The sequence below is a fragment of the Bison bison genome, unplaced genomic scaffold, assembly GCF_000754665.1.
Source record: "Bison bison bison isolate TAMUID 2011002044 unplaced genomic scaffold, Bison_UMD1.0 scf7180017864294, whole genome shotgun sequence".
In the NCBI taxonomy this organism is placed as follows: domain Eukaryota; kingdom Metazoa; phylum Chordata; class Mammalia; order Artiodactyla; family Bovidae; genus Bison; species Bison bison.
The window spans coordinates 1,150,561-1,170,462 of record NW_011494866.1 but is presented as its reverse complement, the minus strand read 5'-3'; the positions used below and the strand labels follow the sequence as shown (position 1 = coordinate 1,170,462).

Below are 19,902 nucleotides of genomic sequence, written 5' to 3'. Positions count from 1 at the left end.
TACAGTTCAAAAGCATCAATTCTTCAGTGCTCAGCTTTCTTCACAGTCCAACTCTCACATCCATACATGACCACTGGAAAAACCATAGCCTTGACTAGATGGACCTTTGTTGGCAAAGTAATATTTCTGCTTTTCAATATACTATCTAGGTTGATCATAACTTTCCTTCCAAGGTGTAAGCGTCTTTTAATTTCCTGGCTGCAATCACCATCTGCAGTGATTTTGGAACCCCCCAAAATAAAGGCTGACACTGTTTCTGCTGTTTCCCCATCTATTTGCCATGAAGTGATGGGACCGGATGCCATGATCATCGTTTTCTGAATGTTGAGCTTTAAGCCAACTTTTTCACTCTCCACTTTCACTTTCATCAAGAGGCTTTTTAGTCCCTCTTCATGTTCCGCCGTAAGGGTGCTGTCATCTGCATATCTGAGGTTATTGATATTTCTCCCTGCAATCTTGATTCCAGCTTGTACTTCTTCCAGCCCAGAGTTTCTCATGATGTACTCTGCATATAAGTTAAATAAGCAGGGTGACAATATACAGCAGTTTTTCCATGTCCAGTTCTAACTGCTGCTTCCTGACCTGCATATAGGTTTCTCAAGAGGCAGATCAGGTGGTCTGGTATTCCCATCTCTTTCAGAATATTCCACAGTTTATTGTGATGCACACAGTCAAAGGCTTTGGCATAGTCAATAAAGCAGAAATAGATGTTTTTCTGGAACTCTCTTGCTTTTTCCATGATCCAGCAGATGTTGGCAATTTAATCTCTTCCTCTGCCTTTTCTAAAACCAGCTTGAACATCTGGAAGTTCACGGTTCTTGTATTGCTAAAGCCTGGCTTGGAGAATTTTGAGCATTACTTTACTAGCATGTGAGATGAATGAAACTGTGTGGTAGTTTGAGCATTCTTTGGGATTGGAATGAAAACTGACCTTTTCCAGTCCTGTGGCCACTGCTGAGTTTTCCAAATTTGCTGGTATATTGAGTAATTCCGTGTTATTTAAAAAATTTTTTTCTATAGTATTTACAATATTTATCTTGAACTTATTACAATCTACCTTGAATTATTCACTTTACATATTTTATAAGAATCTTAAAATTGTAAAGTTCTATTTTTTTCTCTCCTATCTTTGTTTTATTGTTACAATGCATTTCAATTTGCATTTAAATGCCACAATACATTGCTATTATTTTTGCTTTAAAAAAGTATTCTTTAAATACATTAAGAACTGAGAAAAAATTAATTTTTTATTTGCATATTTTCCATTTCTGGCACTATTCATTCTTGGTAACATTTTAGCTGGAAAAGCACTTAATATTTCTAGTGGCATACATCTGCTGGTGACAAATTCTCTCAGCTTTGTTTTAATCTGCAGGTTTATTTCATCTTAATTTTTATATTTTGATACTTTATTGACAGTTTTCAGATACGTAGAAAAGTTGAAAGAACTATACAGTGAACATTTATATAACCTGTATAGATTCTATCATTTTGGTATCTTTGCTTTATCACATATACCCATCAATCCATTCTGCTATGCATACATTAATATATCTTATTTTTTATACCTTTAAAGTAGTTACAGACATGAGTAAAAGTTATCACCTAAACATTTAAGCATCTTGTATTATCCAAATTTTAATATTTATTTATAGTTCTTTTAGGTTTTTTTTTAGGTAAAGTTTGTATACAGTGACAAATTACAAATCACATTTATGTGAACTCTGATAATATTTGAGAAATGTGTATATATTTATGGTGTAACTTAAAATCAAATATAGAATATTATCATCACCATAGACAGTAACCTCCCACTCCTTCCCCTTATCAATCAATCCTGCTACTCCTACCTTCTCCACCACTGTCAAAGCAACTGTTCTGATTTTCCTTATCAGAATGTACTATTTTTTTCCTCTTCTAGAACTTTATATACCTAGACCTATACAGAATGCACTTTTTTATAAAGCTTCTTTCACTCAGAAAATAATCTTAATAGTCACGCTGTTGTATGTTGGTTGCTTTTGTTTGCCAAATAGTGTTTTTTGTTGGTGGTGGTTTTTTTGTTTTGTTTTTTAAAGAATTTATTGCAGCTTAGTTATTCTTTATCTGGGTGGAGGTCATCTGGGTTGTTCACAGTTTTGAAGAACTTCTGTTAACATTCTTATCCAAGCCTCTTTATAGACTTTTATTTTTACTTCTCTGATGTGAGTACCTATGAGTAGAATTACCAGCTTAGTTTTATCAGAAACTCTCAGAGCTTTCTTCCCAAGTGGTAGTATCGTTCTCCCCTCTCACTGAAACCGTGTATTCACATCTTTGTCATTCAGTGTTGTTACTCTTTAGTTTTGGGCTTCCCTGGCGCTCAGCGGTAAAGAATCCACTTGCCAATGAAGGAGTCATGGGTTCAATTCTGGGTCAAGAGGGGCCCCAGGAGAAAGAATGACAACCCACTGCAGTATTCTTGCCTGGGAAATCCCATGGACAGAGGGGCCTGTCAGGTTACAGTCCATGGAGTCACAGAGTCAAACATGACTTAGTGACTAAAACAACAGCAAACAACAATCTTAGTTTTAGCCATTTTAGTGAGTGTGTGGTGGTACCTCATTTTGTAGTTTTTGTCTCACTGATGATTAAGATACTGAGCACCTTTTCATATGCTTGTTAGTCATTGGTCTTCTTTTGTGTTATAAGTGTTCAAATACCTTGTCCATTTTATAACTAGGTTGTTTGTATTTTCATTATCAGATCTGAGCAATTCTCTTTTCTACCCTAGGTACCAGTTCCTTATTGGATAGATATTTTGCAAATACTTTCTCCCACTCTGTATCTTGCCAGTTCCTTTCTTCAGTGGTACATTTTAGTGATGAGATGTAATTTATTGATGTTTTCTTTAATGGTTATTGTTTTCTTTGTTCTAAGAAATCTTTGAAAAAAAAAAAAAAAGAAATCTTTGCATACCCCTAAATCATCATAATATTTTACATGTTATGGAGAGAAGGCTGCCCCTGTCACTTCTCTAAGACCAGAAGCTGATTTTCAAAATGCACAAGTTTGAACTAAAATAGCCAAACAAATAAGGTCTGAAGGTTAATTCAGTCATAAATCTTTGATTTACTATCAGGTGACACTAGGGGTAAAGAACCTGACTGCCAATGCAAGAGATATAAGAGACTTCAGTTCGATTCCTGGGTCGGGAAGATCCCCTGGAGAAGGGCGTGGCAATCCACTCCAGTATTCTTGCCTGGAGAATCCCATGGACAGAGGAGCCTGCTGGGCTACAGCCCATAGGGTCGCAAAGAGTCGGACACAATTAAAGGGACTTAGCACATGCATGCACATACACACATTCTCTTTGTTATTCAGGCAAGTGACTATTACTGTAGTACCAAAAATTGTCAAGTAGTCCCAACAATTTAGCAAAGAATAGACAAATATTCTGTGGCAGGGAATACTTGAAAATTCAAGCAGCTGGTATTTGGTTGGGAGATTCAATGGATAACTAGGCCCCTACTATGATAATGAATATGAAGGAGATAAATTTAAGTTTTCAAGGAGAAACAAGATTGTAGACTGATAGCTTGACCGGAGCTATTGTACTGGCTTAACCAAGGGTAGTTAGCTGGAAATTTGGGCTCTGGAAAAAGGATAGAGGGAATTCTGATTCAGAAAGAAACAGTAGAGCAAGTCACTAAATTTGTCTCCATCCTGTTTAGATTATCAGTGAGAACAAAGATAGAAGTAGTTTAGGAGTCCAGTTTGGTCAGTTATATCACCCCTTTGACTGGAAACCCTTTGGTCTGGGATTGCATCAGAGTAAAATCTTTATCCATAAACATCAGAGACTTGAGGTGGGGCAGACAGAAAATGTGGACTAAGGATCAGCCTTTCAAACAAACCAGCAAAGCTATATTTGAAAGCTTTTTAGAGCATTTCCTAAATGTGACTCAAACCATTTAGAAAATCAGGCTTGTGGATTATTTATCTTGAGTTCAATTGTTAAATAGCATAAGGAACTTCTTGAAATCATCAAGGTGGCCGAACAAAATGCAGTCTGTAAATATGACACATGTAATTGTATGACACAAAATTAAAAAGCTCTAGTAGAAATAAAACAGCAGTAGTAAAATGAATGTGGCAGAGGGAAAGCCGTGAGTGTAATTGATATCTTGATCACTAAACAAGGTAACTATTGATATTTTTTAAGAAAAATCCATTTCAGGTAAGTGGATCCGCTGACCTTTTTTCATTTTTTCTTATTGTGAAATGTCCATCCAAAGAGAGCCAAAATAGCTGAGCAAATAATGAAGATGACAGTGGGAATTAGCCCAGTGTGTCGTTAACATAACATGTACTCAGAAATACCAAGGACACAGCAATTTTCATGCCAGCTACTCAAACTGATCTTAATAAATTCTCAAATGCACTGACATAGCTTTATGGCATTTATTATCTTATTTTAAAGCACTGTTGTTCATGGGTTGAGTACAAGCCTGTGTGCATGCATGCTCAGTCGCTTAGTTGTATCTGACTCTTTGCAACCCCATGGACTGTAGCCCGCCAGGCTCCTCTGTCCATGGGATTATCCAGGCAAGAATACTGGAGTGGGTTGCCATATTCTACTTCTGGGAATCTTCCAGACCCAGGGATCGATTGAACCCGGGTCTCCTGCATTTGAGAGGAAGATTCTTTACCACTGTGCCACCTGGAAATCATGAGTATTAGAGTACATGGTAATTCTGTACAGCTGACTCCCAGGCTATATCTGTAGCAGGATTAGTACCCTGAGTTTAGGATAATAAATGCAAAACTCAATGATTTTTCCTTTTAATTAGAGAATTTCAGATTTTGCTCTAGGCTACTCACCATTTTCCCTTTAGAATAGCTGCTACTACTGCTAAGTCACTTCAGTCGTGTCTGACGCTGTGCGACCCCATAGACGGCAGCCCACCAGGCTCCCCCGTCCCTGGGATTCTCCAGGCAAGAACACTGGAGTGGGTTGCCATTTCCTTCTCCAGTGCATGAAAGGGAAAAGTGAAAGTGAAGTAGCTCAGTCGTGTCCGACTCTTAGCGACCCCGTGGACTGCAGCCTACCAGGCTCCTCTATCCATGGGATTTTCCAGGCAAGAGTACTGGCGTGGGATGCCACTGCATTCTCCGCTTAGAATAGCTACCTGTTTTAAAAGGGATTTTTCACTGGTATGATCAATAATTGAACTTCATGGTAGTGTTGTGCAAAGATCTCTGAACTTTGAAGTCAGGAAGGCTTGATAACAGTTCCAGGTTGAAGAACACTTTTCTGTACCTTGTCCCAGCAAACACTTAATACACACAATGTTCAGGTGTTTAAAAAGGCTTTTTCTCACATCTACCTAATATACCTCTCCTACCCCAATGCCTCCCCTCAGTTACCTCCCTCATATTACCCTGGTTTACTTCTTTCATAGCATGGATCACTCTCTAATAGTAACTGTCTTATTTATTTCCTTATTTACTTCCCTGCATTAGAACCTTAGCCCTAAGAGGGCAGAGACCCTTCCTGTTTTATCTACTATTATAACCTCAACAGCTTCTAGCAAATGGTAGATGTCAATAAGTAATTGTCAAATCAACTAATACATAATTTAAGCCACTTCTGTTTCAGATCCAGAAATATTTTGTTCAATCTCAAACTCTTAAGTTTCACTAGTAAAGCTAATAAAGCAGCCACATGAAGTTACAAATACATAGTATAGTACTAGACTTACTTTGGGGCTTCCCTGATAACTCAGTTGGTAAAGAATCCACCTGCGATGCAGGAGGCCCAGGTTCATTTCCTGGGTCAGGAAGATCTCCTGCAGAAAGGATAGGCTACCCACTCCAGTATTGGGCTTTCCTTGTGGTTCAGCTGGTAAAGAATCTGCCTGCAATGTGGGAGACCTGGGTTTGATCCCTGAGTTGGGAATATTCCCTGCAGAAGGAAAAGAGTACCCACTCTAGTAGAGTCGGACACGACTGAGTGACTTTCACTTTCAAACTTATTTTAAACATCACATAGTACTAGACTTATTTTAAATAACACTACTTAGAAGTCTGTAATGTAAAAAAAAAAAAAAGAAGTCTGTAACGTTATATCCAGAAATGTTCATTCAGTTCCCAGAGTTCTCAAGATAGGATGGATAAAGAAGACGTAGTCTCTTCCTAGATGACTATAACAATGTACAGTTTAATAATGAATGAGAAAGAGTGGAGAAGCAAAGAAGCAAAGTGGAAGAAGTCTTATAGAATGTGTATCCTAGAACTGTACACCTGAGAGATACTTTCAGAGCCAAGCATACTCAGCATTAGGTGGATATCCTCATTTTCTGTTCAATGATAATAAAATTGTTGAGGCTTATTGCCAAATATAAAGAAAAAGGAATTAAATTTCTTCCGTATGGCCCTGGACAAGAGGATGAAACTAAGACTGGTATAAACACATTAAAATTTTTGCTCAGTTAGCTGCTCCAACAGTTAAAGTTCTACAAGTGTCATCAGCTGGTCTAGTAAGAGCTGGACATAGGATGGAGTTACGCTTTCCAAAAATATTTTTGAGAAGATTTAGTTGTCAGTTTGTGAGTCAGATTGGATGACCTTTTAAGTTGTTCCCAATAAGATCTATTTTAATTTGTATTATCATCGAAGTGTATTCAAATCATATAATTATTTAAAAGCACCTTCTATGTCAGTTTCTGGAAACAAAAAGATAAATAGGTCACAATCTGGTATTAGAACATAGAGCTTAATCTCCACCATGTGATCTCTGCTTGTTCACACATATAGGTCAGGTTCATGACTCAGCTGCTTGGTTTAACCAGCTATTTGCAGAACGATGGGTCACCATGACTATTGTGCACAAATCAGTTTGTTTCTTTGTTGGTCTCTCCAATGATAGCTCCAAGGTACACAGTGGAACTGGCATGTGGCTTTGGAGCCACAGTCCTCCTGGTGGTGATTCTCATTGTTATTTACCATGTTTACTGGCTGGAGATGGTCTTATTTTACCGGGCTCATTTTGGAACAGATGAAACCATTTTAGGTGAGTAATGAAAATTTCATGTATATCTCCCAACTGCCATCTTGAGAAAACATATTGGCTTGATAAAACCTGGATTAATTGGAAGATATAATCAGACTAACTTTGGTTTTAGCCCTTACTATTGAAAATCTTTCTAATGCATATTATTCTGATTTCTTGGGTCAATATATGATTTAGTCTAGATTGGCAGTATCCAAATAGAAATACAATATGAACCACATATGTAATTTAATATTGTTCTAGTGGTCACATAAGGAAAAAGAAAATAAAAGTGAAAATAATTTTAATAATTATGTTATCTAATATATTCAAAAGACTATCATTTTAGCTTGTAATTTAATATTATGTTAATGAGATATTTTAGTCTTACTTTTGGTACTAAAAAATCTTCAAAGTTCAGCATGTATTGTGTTTTACACTTGCAGCATAGCTCCATTCAGACCAAATACATTTCAAGTACTTAATAGCCACTTGTGGATTGTGGTTATTGTACTAGAGAGTGCATGTCCACACTTTGTACTCACAGGTTATCTGTGTACCAGAAGAATCACATGGGAGCTTACTAAAAGGAGCATCTAAAGGCTAGCCCCTATTATGAATCAGCATCTACATTTCAACCGTATCCCAAAATGATTCGTGTACACATTATAGTTTAAGAAACACTGTTTTAGTGCCTCTATGCCAGGTGACAAGAATGAAACATTTAATTACCAATTCTAATACCCATCCCATAAAGTCTCATTGAGTGGCTTGTAGAAGAGACAGGCACCTGTATTTTTAACAAGAGATGATTTTTATAATTAGGCAACTGGGAGAAAAATTGGTTCATCAAATCTAAGCATATTTTAATTGTAGGTATTTTCAGGTATACATGATTTAGACATTTCTCAAGGTTTTGCTCAATTTATTATTCTTATATATTAGTGAGTGACATACGAGGGCAGGAATTAGAAATGTTCTGCATGGTATTTTTGCCAGCGTCTATGACTGAGTAACTATTTGCTTCCTGATTCCATAAGTTCATAGTTGAATGAGCCAAACCTCACTCATTCTCCACTATAAAATCTGAACTCAGTGAGATGAGAGTAGAAGACACATCAGATAAAATTTGCAATTACACCTTAAAATAGTCATTTTGCCTGGAGACCTGTCACAGGTGGGGAATCACACTGAAATCTGTCAGCTAATTCACATGTGTAAAAAATGAAAATGTCTAATATCCAAAAGTTTGATTTAAGAAAAAATACAGTACTATTGAGAAACTTTCCTAATTTATATTGGATCTGTGTTTTGTGTCTTTTATGAAATTTTTGCTAGATGGAAAGGAATATGATATTTATGTATCCTATGCAAGGAATGCTGAAGAAGAAGAATTTGTATTACTGACCCTCCGTGGAGTCTTGGAGAATGAATTTGGATACAAGCTGTGCATCTTTGATCGAGACAGTCTGCCTGGGGGAAGTAGGTATTTCAGATGGGTACAGGTGATGCTACACTGAAAGGCAGAGTAGACCTGAAGCTTCAGGTCACACGTAAGAGTCATGGCACAGTTCTATGTTGACATCTTTGGACATTTAAATGTCCAATTCATTTTGTAATAGATAGAGACTCTCTAGGAATAAATATGGTCTTCCCAGATGTCTCAGTGGTAAAGAATCGGCCTGCCAACGCAGGAAACACAGGAGATGTGGGTTCTATCCCTGGCTTGGAAAGATGCCATAGGTAAGGAATGCCAATCCACTCCAGTATTCTTACCTGAGAAGTCCCATGGACAAAGGATCTTGGCAGGGTACAGTCCATGGGTCACAAAGAATCAGACATGACTTAGCAACTAAACAACAACAACAGGAATAATTCTACATTGTAAGATGTAGATTATTCAAGTGCAGTTTATGGTTTTAAAATATTTCCCCAGTAAGCTTTAAAAACAATGTCAGAAAAGTGCAGATGCAGAGTGTATTGGAGCTCTGCTAAGAGCCATAGCTTTACACATTTTGTTTACTCGCATTTAGATTTTTAGAAGGTTTAACTAATTTGCCTAGAATTTTTTCATAAAAAGTGAGTTTAAAACATTTATATACAGATGAGATTTACTCGATTTTGCAAAAAGTGAGGTGCAGAAGAAAGTGCATGGAATCCTCCATTATATTACTTACTGATAGTAATTAGAATATTTTCCTTCCTTTTTTTCATTCTTATTTTCTCGCAAACCAATGCTGCTCAAATCTCCTCTTTCCTTGTGTCTTTTCTTCCTTCATATCAAATTACACATTTGAAATGAGTTTAACATTTTACGAAGGCCAGTATATCCTAATAGGTATAAAAAGATTGAAATGCTGAATGATTTAAAATAAAATGTACCTCTAATTTTCAGATCCAGACAGTAACACATAAAGTGATGCTACATTCAAGTCTCTTTTGTAAATGCATAACAGCACTCATAAACCCACTGTTAAACTCTGTACTGTTAAAATGCATTAATATCTCTAATCTTTACAACAAACTAATTTATTTTCTTCCCCTAAATCCTGTTTACATTAATCACTTGGTATATTTCTTAGTTATACTGATAATTTGAGAGAGAGAATAGACATTAATTTTTATGCTTATTTTGAATTAGTGGGATCACTTTATGTCCAAAATCATCATCCGAAAGTCCATCATGCTTCCCTTCTGTAGGAGATATCTCTTTCAGCATAATTTTGCCAGAAAATGCTGACTTGACTATACAGATAAAGGACAAATCCCACTCATTTTGAAGCTTAAAATCTTAAATAATTTATTCATCTAATTATTCATCCATAAGTCATTCAACTGATATTTACTACTGTCTGAACAGTTATGTGAAGATACACAGTATAACAACAATGTAAGACTCCAGCAGGGATTGATAGTTCTTTGAAGAATTCAAGTTCTTTATAATTACTCTTGCATTTTGCTTTTGATGACTGATTTTTGTGGTCTTTTGCATTCTCCCTGCTGCTTTTACTCAGTCCTCTTTCTCTCTAGGTCTCTTTCCCTGCTTACACACAGTCAATCAGCAACAGTGCTTGGAGTGGACAATTACTTATTCCTGGATTTTCCTCTAGGCTGCACATGCTATTTTAATTTCAACTCTCTCCCCATTGCCTCTGTACCTGTGAAGATTAAAGGGCAAAATGACTGCTCGGGGGAGTGGGGAGTATGGTAAACCTTGAGATGGCTTTGCACAACACTGGTGCGTTCCCTGGAGTTGCCTTCCATCTGAACCCCAGGAAAAGGATTATTCAGTCCTTGATAAGCAACCTCGAGGAGATGGATTATTCCCAAGAATTTAGTGACAGGAACTAATCAGAACCCTTGACAACAGAATAAAATTATACAGCATTTCCATTTTCCCCTGCTGCTGCTTCTTTTTCGACCTGAAGAAACCATTTGCTTGCCAGTGAAGGCACACGCATCAGCTAGCAGCTGCTGAAACACATGGCTTCTTAGTAATGATAGGAGTTTAAGGAGAAAGATTCAGGGACTAATTTAGACTCCAGAGCAGAGCAGAATAGAAAGCTGAGCTGAGAATGTGATTCCAGTCAAAATACCATTCAACTGGCTAGATTTTCTTAAGTTCTATTCCAGTGATATAGAATAGTGTGTGTCTGGGAGGTGCCTGACAGTAGAGAGGGACTACCAAAAAATAAGTGTTTTACTCTTGCTGTTCTGTGTTAGTGAAAAGGGAATTTCTATGATTTAGCACTATAATGTATTTTTTTTAATACTCACAGGCAGTAGAGAGTTAATACATGGGTATCTTTGGGGAGAAAGGGCTCAAGACCTGATTTTGCTGGGCCAAAATATACCACACAGTTTGAAGAAATTGATTTCAGTACTACCCACACATTCTTCATGTCCCAAATGATGCTTCTGAAGACCAAGGTCATAGGAATACATTTTGGCTTTATGCTTGTTTGGAATTCCTTCAGGGTTGGAATATGTGCATTCAGTTTCTATTCTCCCTGAAGAGAGGGACATTTTCTGAAGAGAGCAATTGGTCTAAGGATTAAATGTTGTTAATCAAAGTTTCACCCCAATTCTCAAACTATTATGCTAATTTCTTTTCACTTGCTCCTCAAGCCCCATACTTTGAGGGAGTTCTTGGCCATCGCTAATGCCCATGGTGTTTTCTTTCCCAGTTGTCACAGATGAGACCTTGAGCTTCATTCAGAAAAGCAGACGCCTCCTGGTTGTCCTAAGCCCCAACTACGTGCTCCAGGGAACCCAAGCCCTCCTGGAGCTCAAGGCTGGCCTAGAAAACATGGCCTCTCGAGGCAGCATCAACGTCATTTTAGTGCAGTACAAAGCTGTGAAGGAAACGAAGGTGAAAGAGTTGAAGAGGGCTAAGACGGTGCTCACGGTCATTAAATGGAAAGGGGAGAAATCCAAGTATCCACAGGGCAGGTTCTGGAAGCAGCTGCAGGTGGCCATGCCAGTGAAGAAAAGCCCCAGGTGGTCTAGAAGTTGCGAGCAGGGTCTCACTTATTCATCCTTGAAAAATGTATGAAAGAGCCAGTGAATGATGGATGAAAAGATCCAGCAATACTCCAAGAAAGAAGGATTCCCCTGCTTTATTCCCAGTGTGTTGTTCATGGACAGAAACAAATTCTGTGGAAGCCTCCCCATAGAGATAAATTCAGGGTTACTGTAGAAGAGCTGTTCTGCTTCCTCAGGCAATACCAAGGCTTAGAATGATCGTGCCACCACTGGTTGCCAGTGCCTGAGGTCACTCCATTTTTTGCAAGAATTGGTGATGCAAAATTCCCTTCTGCATCCTCCATTCCTGTTCCTGTTCATATCTATTCATTCACTCTCACTCTCTCTCTTTTTTTTGGAATAATCTTAATATTATGAGGAAGCCTTTGTTATTGATTTAAAGAACCCTTATAGATGAGTCATCTGTTAACAAGGTAATGACCTTGTTAATACTTAAGAGTTTCAAGTATAATTTTCTTTTCTTTTTATTCATCCCTTAAAAGACAATCAGGGCCTAAAGTTATCTTTGCTAAGGAAAATTAACTCTTTTGCTCATCCTACTATACTAGACACTCTCACAGCAAGACCAACACCATTTATGATGTTATAAAGCAGGGTGACTGTAAACGTTCCTTATGATTGGCTTAAAGGGCTTTCCCACATTGTGTCCTGTCATCTCCCCCCACCACCCCATGCACTCTATCTCAGGTAGTTGGTATCATATTTGTCAGCTTGAAAACTATGAAATAATATTTTATTACAGTAAACTGCCAATTATCTGTAGGTTGACCCATATCCATCACTCCATCTCCCTACCTCCTGCATTTTGGGTCAGTCATTCAGAGCATGCAGGTGGCTCCGCACATGATTCATTGGAGAGGAAGCTTCTCTTACTGGTGCTAATATTGAGTAAAAGAAGAGCAAAAAGCTTTCAAGGGCATTATCTGTCTTATAAGAAAAGCACAGAACAGGGTGTTTGTCCATTTGTCTTTTAATCTTAGCTTTGCTAATGTGAATATTAGGAAAATAATTTCTCTACTTGTTTCTGTCTCCCCGTTGTAAAGTGTTAAAGTTAGACTTAGGGACCTTGAGAGTGCTTTTAGCATTAATACTCTAAAAGTATTAACTGGACCCTGAGTAGTTTTCATATTTGATTCACTGATAAGTTAATAACACTCACTTCAAACAAGTTAGACTGAAAAGTCACTGTCAACTAAACATGTTTTAGTTTGTATAAGTAAAACTTTACTGTTCTTAAGACTTGGAAAAGTAAAAACTAAGTCCAGGGTTTACAGAGTGGTGAATATCTATGTTACATATAGATTTTTAAAAAATATATATGTATATACACACAAAATTATATATATATATTGCATATATACACATGAATTACATATACACACACATACATACATGAATTATATATATATACACACACACTACACACACATATATGTATATATATCCACATATGACTTTAAATAGCCATTGGCACAATATTACAAAGTACTGGAACTCTTATCCAGTTTTTAAATTATGTTTTTTACTGTAATATTTTTATGTCACTGTTTTCTGCACATTAATAATATTTGTGAATTTACAGCTCCCAGAGTAGTTGTTGTTAACTTCTGCCCTCCCTAAATTAGTAACAATAACTTACTACTGCCACAGTTGATCTGGGTGCAGTGGGGTCTGTTTTGCACAGAGCTTCCATGGTCACTGCTAAGCACTAGCCTGCCCTCTAGCATTAATTGACCATCTACTATATTCTGAGCACACATACTTAGAAATTATGTTAATCTTAGTGCTCAACTCTTGGAGAGATAAATCTCTATTGGACTTTTAAGTAAGAAAGGAAAAGAAAAGAAAAATACCTATAAATGAGCCTGGGTGTCCTATGAAAAATAATAATTCATAATTTAAGGAAATTCTTATCTTAGTAGTGTGAATGTTGATAAACTATTCTAAACTTATCTCCTATATTTGTGTCCTTCTGATTACTAAAGTCTATTTAAGAAATCATTTTTCTATGCAGGAGTTTTTATTTTAAATAAAACAAAAGCTTCATGAATCATTGACTATAAAACTATGGTATGGGGGTCATCTTGGATCTAATGTTTTTAGCTTTGTTAATGCTTTTCATCATTACAAAGCACAACTACTCCTTCTATTAACCCTTTCATCACAAGACCAGAGGAGAACTGACCCCAGATAAGATTTGAATTTCAATTCAAGAATGAGCTTTAGGTAGATGAGGGACAGCCCCATTATCAAGGGGCCATTCTCTTGCCAATGCAGCATCTTTTTGCACTTTTGGATTTCATATTTATGCTAAATGATGTTTGGTACCCCTAGAAACTTCTAGATAACTTTTGTTCTATTTACATTACTGTATTTGCTACTGAACGTTTTCAAATGCTAAAAATCTAAAGCAACTCAAATCAAAATGATATCTCATCCTAAGACAATTTTGTTTCAAGAGTTCTTTTTTGTTTGTTTGTTTTATGATCCAGAAGATGCCCAGTACAGAATATTTGAGAGAGAAGGAGAAACATACATTGGAGAGCAAGGAGAAATCACTCTCTAATATTAAAAACTAAAGTATCCAATGTTTAAAAAGAAATCTCAAAGGTTTTAGATATATGGTATAAAGACCTTCTGCACCCAATTAAACAAACAAACAAACAAAAAGACATGATATATAGAGTGTCCAATTACATAATCCTATAAAATAATTTAATTTTTTCTGCAATGTAGTTTGGATGATTCCCTAGTATTCTAATAAACAAGTACTCCATTGTATTGGGGAACAAAAGTTTCACTCCACTTGTTAATTATCTATTTTCTTTCCATAGGTTTTTCATATTTTAAGACTATCTTTTTTATTTTATCCATAATTGTTTGTATTTTCCATTTTCCATTTGATTTGTAAATTTGTTTATTTTAAAAATAAACCATTTATTTTCACCATTGAATTTTATTTTGTGCATGTGTTTTATGTATTTTTCATGTTTGGGTATAAGAAATGAGAATAAAAAGAATGATACACTTAGAAAAAGAAATGTTTTAAGGGACATTAGTTTTCTCTTTCTGATAAAAATCTGAAAAAAACTGGGAACTTCAACTCAACATTTTCTTTACCTCTGAGTAAAAGAGTTCCTTAAGCACAATGGATTGACCTACTATACCAGACATCTGTGTGTGTCTGTGTGTGCATGTGCACATGTGAATGGATGTGGAGAGAAAGAGGCAAAGGGAGAGGATGAGATGGAGGAAAAGATGAGGAATAGAGACAAAGAGAGAATAAAGAAAGGCAGAGAGAAAGAAGAGAGTTTTAAAATAGAGACACACTATTTCTTTTTGTTCAACTTGAAACTTGGACAGTTAACAGTAATAGCTTACCTTTTATAGGTTTTCAACTCAAAAGCAGTTGCCTTAAAAAAGATCAACTAACAATGCCTTGGCTTTAGTTAACAGGTGATCATTTGAATCAAATATTCATTTCTATTTCAAACAAATCAGTGATAAATATTTGAAAAGACATTTTCTTTTGAGTTAATATTAAGTCTATAGTAAAATGGAGCTTTCTTGCTTTTTTAAATAAATCTTATTTATTCCAAGAATATTTATTGGGCCTCTATAACTTAACTGGTTTGCTTAGTAAAAATTTTCCTCCAAAAAATTTCCCTGTTTCAAACCAGTCTCCAAAGAGTAGACTTAGGATCAATGCATGGAAGTTACAAAAAAAACAATCCTTACTCATTTAAGAAACAACTTTAAAACAGAGTTGGAACATAATGTATATCACTGTCTTTGGAGATATAAGCACCCACGTGATGCAGAGGTAAGGAATCCTCCTGCCAATGCAAGAGATGCAGGTTCAATCCCTGGGTCAGGAAGATTGCCTAGAGAAGGAAATGACAACCTACTCCAGCCTATTTTTGCCTGGAAAATTTCATGGACAGAGGAGGCTGGCAGACTATACTCCATTGTGTTGCAAAGAGCTGGACACAACTGAGTGAACAACAACTGAGGTTATTAGGTCTTTGACACAAGTAACCATGAAATACAACAGGAGACGCATTCAGCAACTTATCTATTTCTCTGTTTCTACTCAAGGGATATGAAGTATTCTTAGCAATGGGCTAACTAAATATTCCAATAGTATATTATCCACTTTTATTTTAAACTGAATACACAGAATTTTAAAACTTTGAATCCACAGTTTAAGTTAATCCTCTAAAGTTCCCATTAGGGGTTGATTTGGAATCAATATTAGTCTATACCTTATTTTAATACTGTGCTCAGTAAACATTGAATAATAATAATTTAATCAAGGTGATTAATTTAGAAGCATAACATGCAGTAGACATTGACCTATAGGTATTGATAAATTGTCCAGCAACCCTACAAATGTGTTCTCATTATATGCATTTTATAGATAGATGAATTCCAACTTTAAAGATACTAAAATAAATGATTATTTTATTAAGATAAATGGAGAAACCAGTATTTGAATTCAGATTCGTCTTTCAAATTAGATGCCCCCATTTTTTAAAATCTGTACTTCAAGTTTTAAGAGAGAGAGAGGTTTAATACACTCTCATATATCAATAATCCAGCTAAAGAACAAAATTACAGTCCTAGTTTTGTTTTAGTTTTCTTTCTACTCCCAAGTTAATACCAAGGATATTGTAACTTTTATAGGCAAGATTATTCTAGAGTAGTGAAGAGTTCTAGATCAGAAACTGTCACTCCAAACCCAATTTATTACCACACACAAAAAAACTGGCCTTATCAATCTATAGCCACACCTCAGGTTTTCTTCTTCTTTTTTTTTTTGAGCCAAACAGAATAAACAACCTAATTTAAGATGCCCCCTCCAAATAATAGTCATCATTAAAAAAATTATAATTAACATCCCCAAATATGAAATTTAACAGCATGGAAGATATTAATATAGGCCACAAAGGAGGCGGTTTCCTTCAAAGTATTATATGAAGAGGCCGAAGTATAGACCAACTCTTATCTGAAAACTATCTTCTAATCTATTCCTCAATGTCTGGAATTCCACCATTCATATTTATTTATTTTATTTTTTTTGCATTACCCTCTCTAAAAGGCAAATCCTCGACTTTCAAGTGGATTACCAAAATTAAAAACAAATTAAAAAAAAAAAAAAACCCATAGGTTTTAAAGACAATTTTTTAGAGGGTCTAAGACAATGTTTTATTTTCAACAATGGTACCCCCTTTGGACAGAACAAACATTTTCCTAAAGTGACTATTTAGAAATGAACCATACACACAGTTACACACCTCCTCGCTACACACATGCAATTTGAGTGCCCGAGTTCCTTTTGTTGAAAAACTATCCATGTTATCTTAGGGTTATATCATATTCATCATGATACAGGAGAAACAGTAGACTTCCTAAACTTGCATCCTCGGTTTTATGAAAGGTAGAAACATAAGATTCTGAATAAGATAGGAAAGAAAAAGGAGTTACCAAGACACACAGATACACACACACACAAACAGGCTTTGAAGATAAGTGATTGAGGCAAAAAGATAAGATTGAAGCAAAAAGTCACTAAAATACTTTGTGCTCTTGATAAAGCCAGTCACAAGTTCTTAAACACTGAGCATCTCTTTTGGTTTTCCTTCAAATTCATGTTAAATTCAACAGTTGGAAAGAAAGAATATGGTAGAGAGCAAAGCTCCTTCATTCTCTGTCAAATTCATCATCCAATTCACTGCAAACTTTCAGCTTGTCTTCACAGACTGAGAAGTTTCTCCCTCAGTGCTTCACTCCTGGCCTGAAAAGCATAGGTGCTCAATCTCGTGGTCTGTTCACAGCGTGTGTTTTCAGAGTTGTCAACAGCTGCAATTTACAAGTTTGGAATTTCCTTCAGAAAATCTGTTTAAGCTCCTAAATCTCACAATGAGTTTAGCATGGAGTTTATCTCAAGAAGCTTTTGTTAGGTTTTGCCCAAATTCACCACAAAAACTATTGGAATTGAATGCTTGGTGAGAAGTCTAATTGGCTGATTTTTACCAGTTATTGTTGTCATTGTTGTTGCCTCTTTAATTGTTATTCAGACCAATTCTTGATATACAGAGAAAAAGAAAGGGAATTTTGGTTGACATCACAGTCACTACTATGAACTCTCTGATATGTCCAAAAATTTTAAGTATCAAGAGCTATAACTGTGTGGATCCTAGGAGCTAGTAATGCCCTGACCGTGTCTGGAGCATTATGTTCAGTCCTGTTCATGATAATACTCTTAGGTGACATATATATATAAATAAACTGAATTGTATTAAGAAAAAAAATCAGTAAAAAAAAGGGAAGAGACTTGTTACCAATTCATATGGAGAATAAGATATAAAATTCATGAAGTTATTTAATCTAGAGATGAGGAAAAAAATACAATGAGATCACAATAATTATGAAATACTTAAAGTATTTTAAAATGTTAGATCTAAGACCACTAAAGTACAAGGAAACAACTTTTCAAAACGAGAAATTATTTACAAGTAGAGCTGAAATTAGCTGCTTTTAGAGGTGGTTACTTCCTCATCCTTGAAGGTAGCAGACACTGCAACAATAAGAATAGTGTAAATGAGATTCCTTACTGGGGTAGATTATTTAACACTTCGATCTTGTATTCTCAAGTGTTCATTTCCTGTCCTCCCTAAGACTGTCAACAATGAACTGAAACTTGTATGTTTTCACTAGGCATTGTCCTATCTTTCATTTTCCTATAGATACAGTGGAAGCAGTTTTTGACTTCATTCAAAGGAGCCGGAGGATGATTGTTGTGCTGAGCCCAGATTATGTGACAGAAAAGAGCATCAGCATGCTAGAGTTCAAACTGGGTGTCATGTGCCAGAACTCCATTGCCACCAAGCTCATTGTGGTTGAGTATCGTCCCCTTGAGCAGCCACACCCAAGCATCCTACAGCTGAAGGAGTCTGTATCTTTTGTGAGCTGGAAGGGAGAAAAGTCTAAACATTCTGGCTCTAAATTCTGGAAGGCCTTGAGACTGGCTCTTCCACTGAGAAGTCTGAGTGCCAGCTCTGGCTGGAATGAGAGCTGCTCTTCCCAGTCTGACATCAGTCTGGACCACGTTCAAAGGAGGAAAAGTCGTTTGAAAGAGCCCCCAGAACTCCAGAGCTCAGGGAGAGCTGCAGGCGCTTCTCCGGGCCCAGACACGATGTCCAAGCACAGAGGGAAGCCCTCTGCAGCCTGCCGGTGCTGTGTCACCTACTGTGAAGGAGAGAGTCAGCTTAGGAGCAAGAGCCGGGCAGAGATCCATACCCAGCCCCAGTGGGAGACACACCTCTGTAAGCCTGTTCCCCAAGAGTCAGAAACTCAATGGATACAAAATGGCACCAGATTGGAACCCCCTGCTCCCCAGATTTCAGCCCTTGCTCTTCACCATTTCACGGATTTATCCAATAACAATGACTTTTATATCCTATAATTACTGTGTGGTGGGTGGTGGCTGCTATTTCTACCAGCCCATTATGTGTCATGAACCTATGGGAATAATTGACATTTTTATCATCTAATGGACTATCAGGTTGTGTCCCCTTTATTGATTTTTAAAAACTATTTATTTCTAGGAGACAAAAGACCTGAAGGACCTGAATCCAGATTTATTGCCTCTAATGGTCTCAGAAGAGCACACTCTTCTTGGGCCCTAGAAGGTCAGTATGTGCAAGTTGCCTAAAGTTTGATCCTCTCTCTTACCCCATGGTTTTAAACAGAGCAAAGAATTTCAGTGGTTCCTTTGAGTTTGTTGACCAACCTCATACTATAAGTCAGTCAGGTGTACTTGGGCTATGACACTTAACAGGGTATGTGCATCTCGAGGGAGCATCATGGAATGAAGTCAGTTTCAATTTTGGTGGAAGCTGTAGAAACAGGCTCAATGGGAAACCTACAGAACATTTTCCCAGGAAGAACCAAGTACTCCCACACAGGGATACATAGTGTTCTGTCTCACTGTAAACTAGTGTTCTCTAAACTGCCTAAAGTTGTTAGCATCAATAAAGTTATATTTTTATGTGATTTCATTTGTACTAACAAATTTTTACCTCTCTTTTTCCCTTCTACTTTTTTATGGCTTTTACATTCATATCTGAAGACTATTCTCTTTAAGGAATTTGAGATTTGGTTTGGGTACTAGGAAAGCTGAGATGTGTCTTTAGTTTCTTTCTAGGAATGATCTAGGAAAGGGCCAAAAGAGAATGAGAAAATGTCTCAAAGGAAATGAAGAGCTATACAAAAATATCCTTATAATTTTAGAAATGACAGCTGAAAAATTCAGTATGGTT

General features: G+C 36.5%; 1 protein-coding gene across 2 annotated transcripts in view; it reads left to right on the top strand.

Annotated features, from left to right (window-relative positions):
• Positions 1–19,046, top strand: part of IL1RAP (interleukin 1 receptor accessory protein) — a 145,303-nt gene extending 126,257 nt beyond the window's left edge. The window contains exons 9-11 of one of the 2 annotated variants that reach the window (XM_010850699.1): positions 6,911–7,054; positions 8,372–8,515; positions 18,328–19,046. In XM_010850699.1, coding sequence (XP_010849001.1) covers positions 6,911–7,054; positions 8,372–8,515; positions 18,328–19,046 — 1,007 coding nt within the window. Of the gene's footprint in view, positions 1–6,910; positions 7,055–8,371; positions 8,516–11,220; positions 14,528–18,327 lie in introns of those variants that run through there. The other variant, XM_010850700.1, reaches the window with a different exon arrangement.
• Positions 19,047–19,902: the final 856 nt, after the last annotated feature.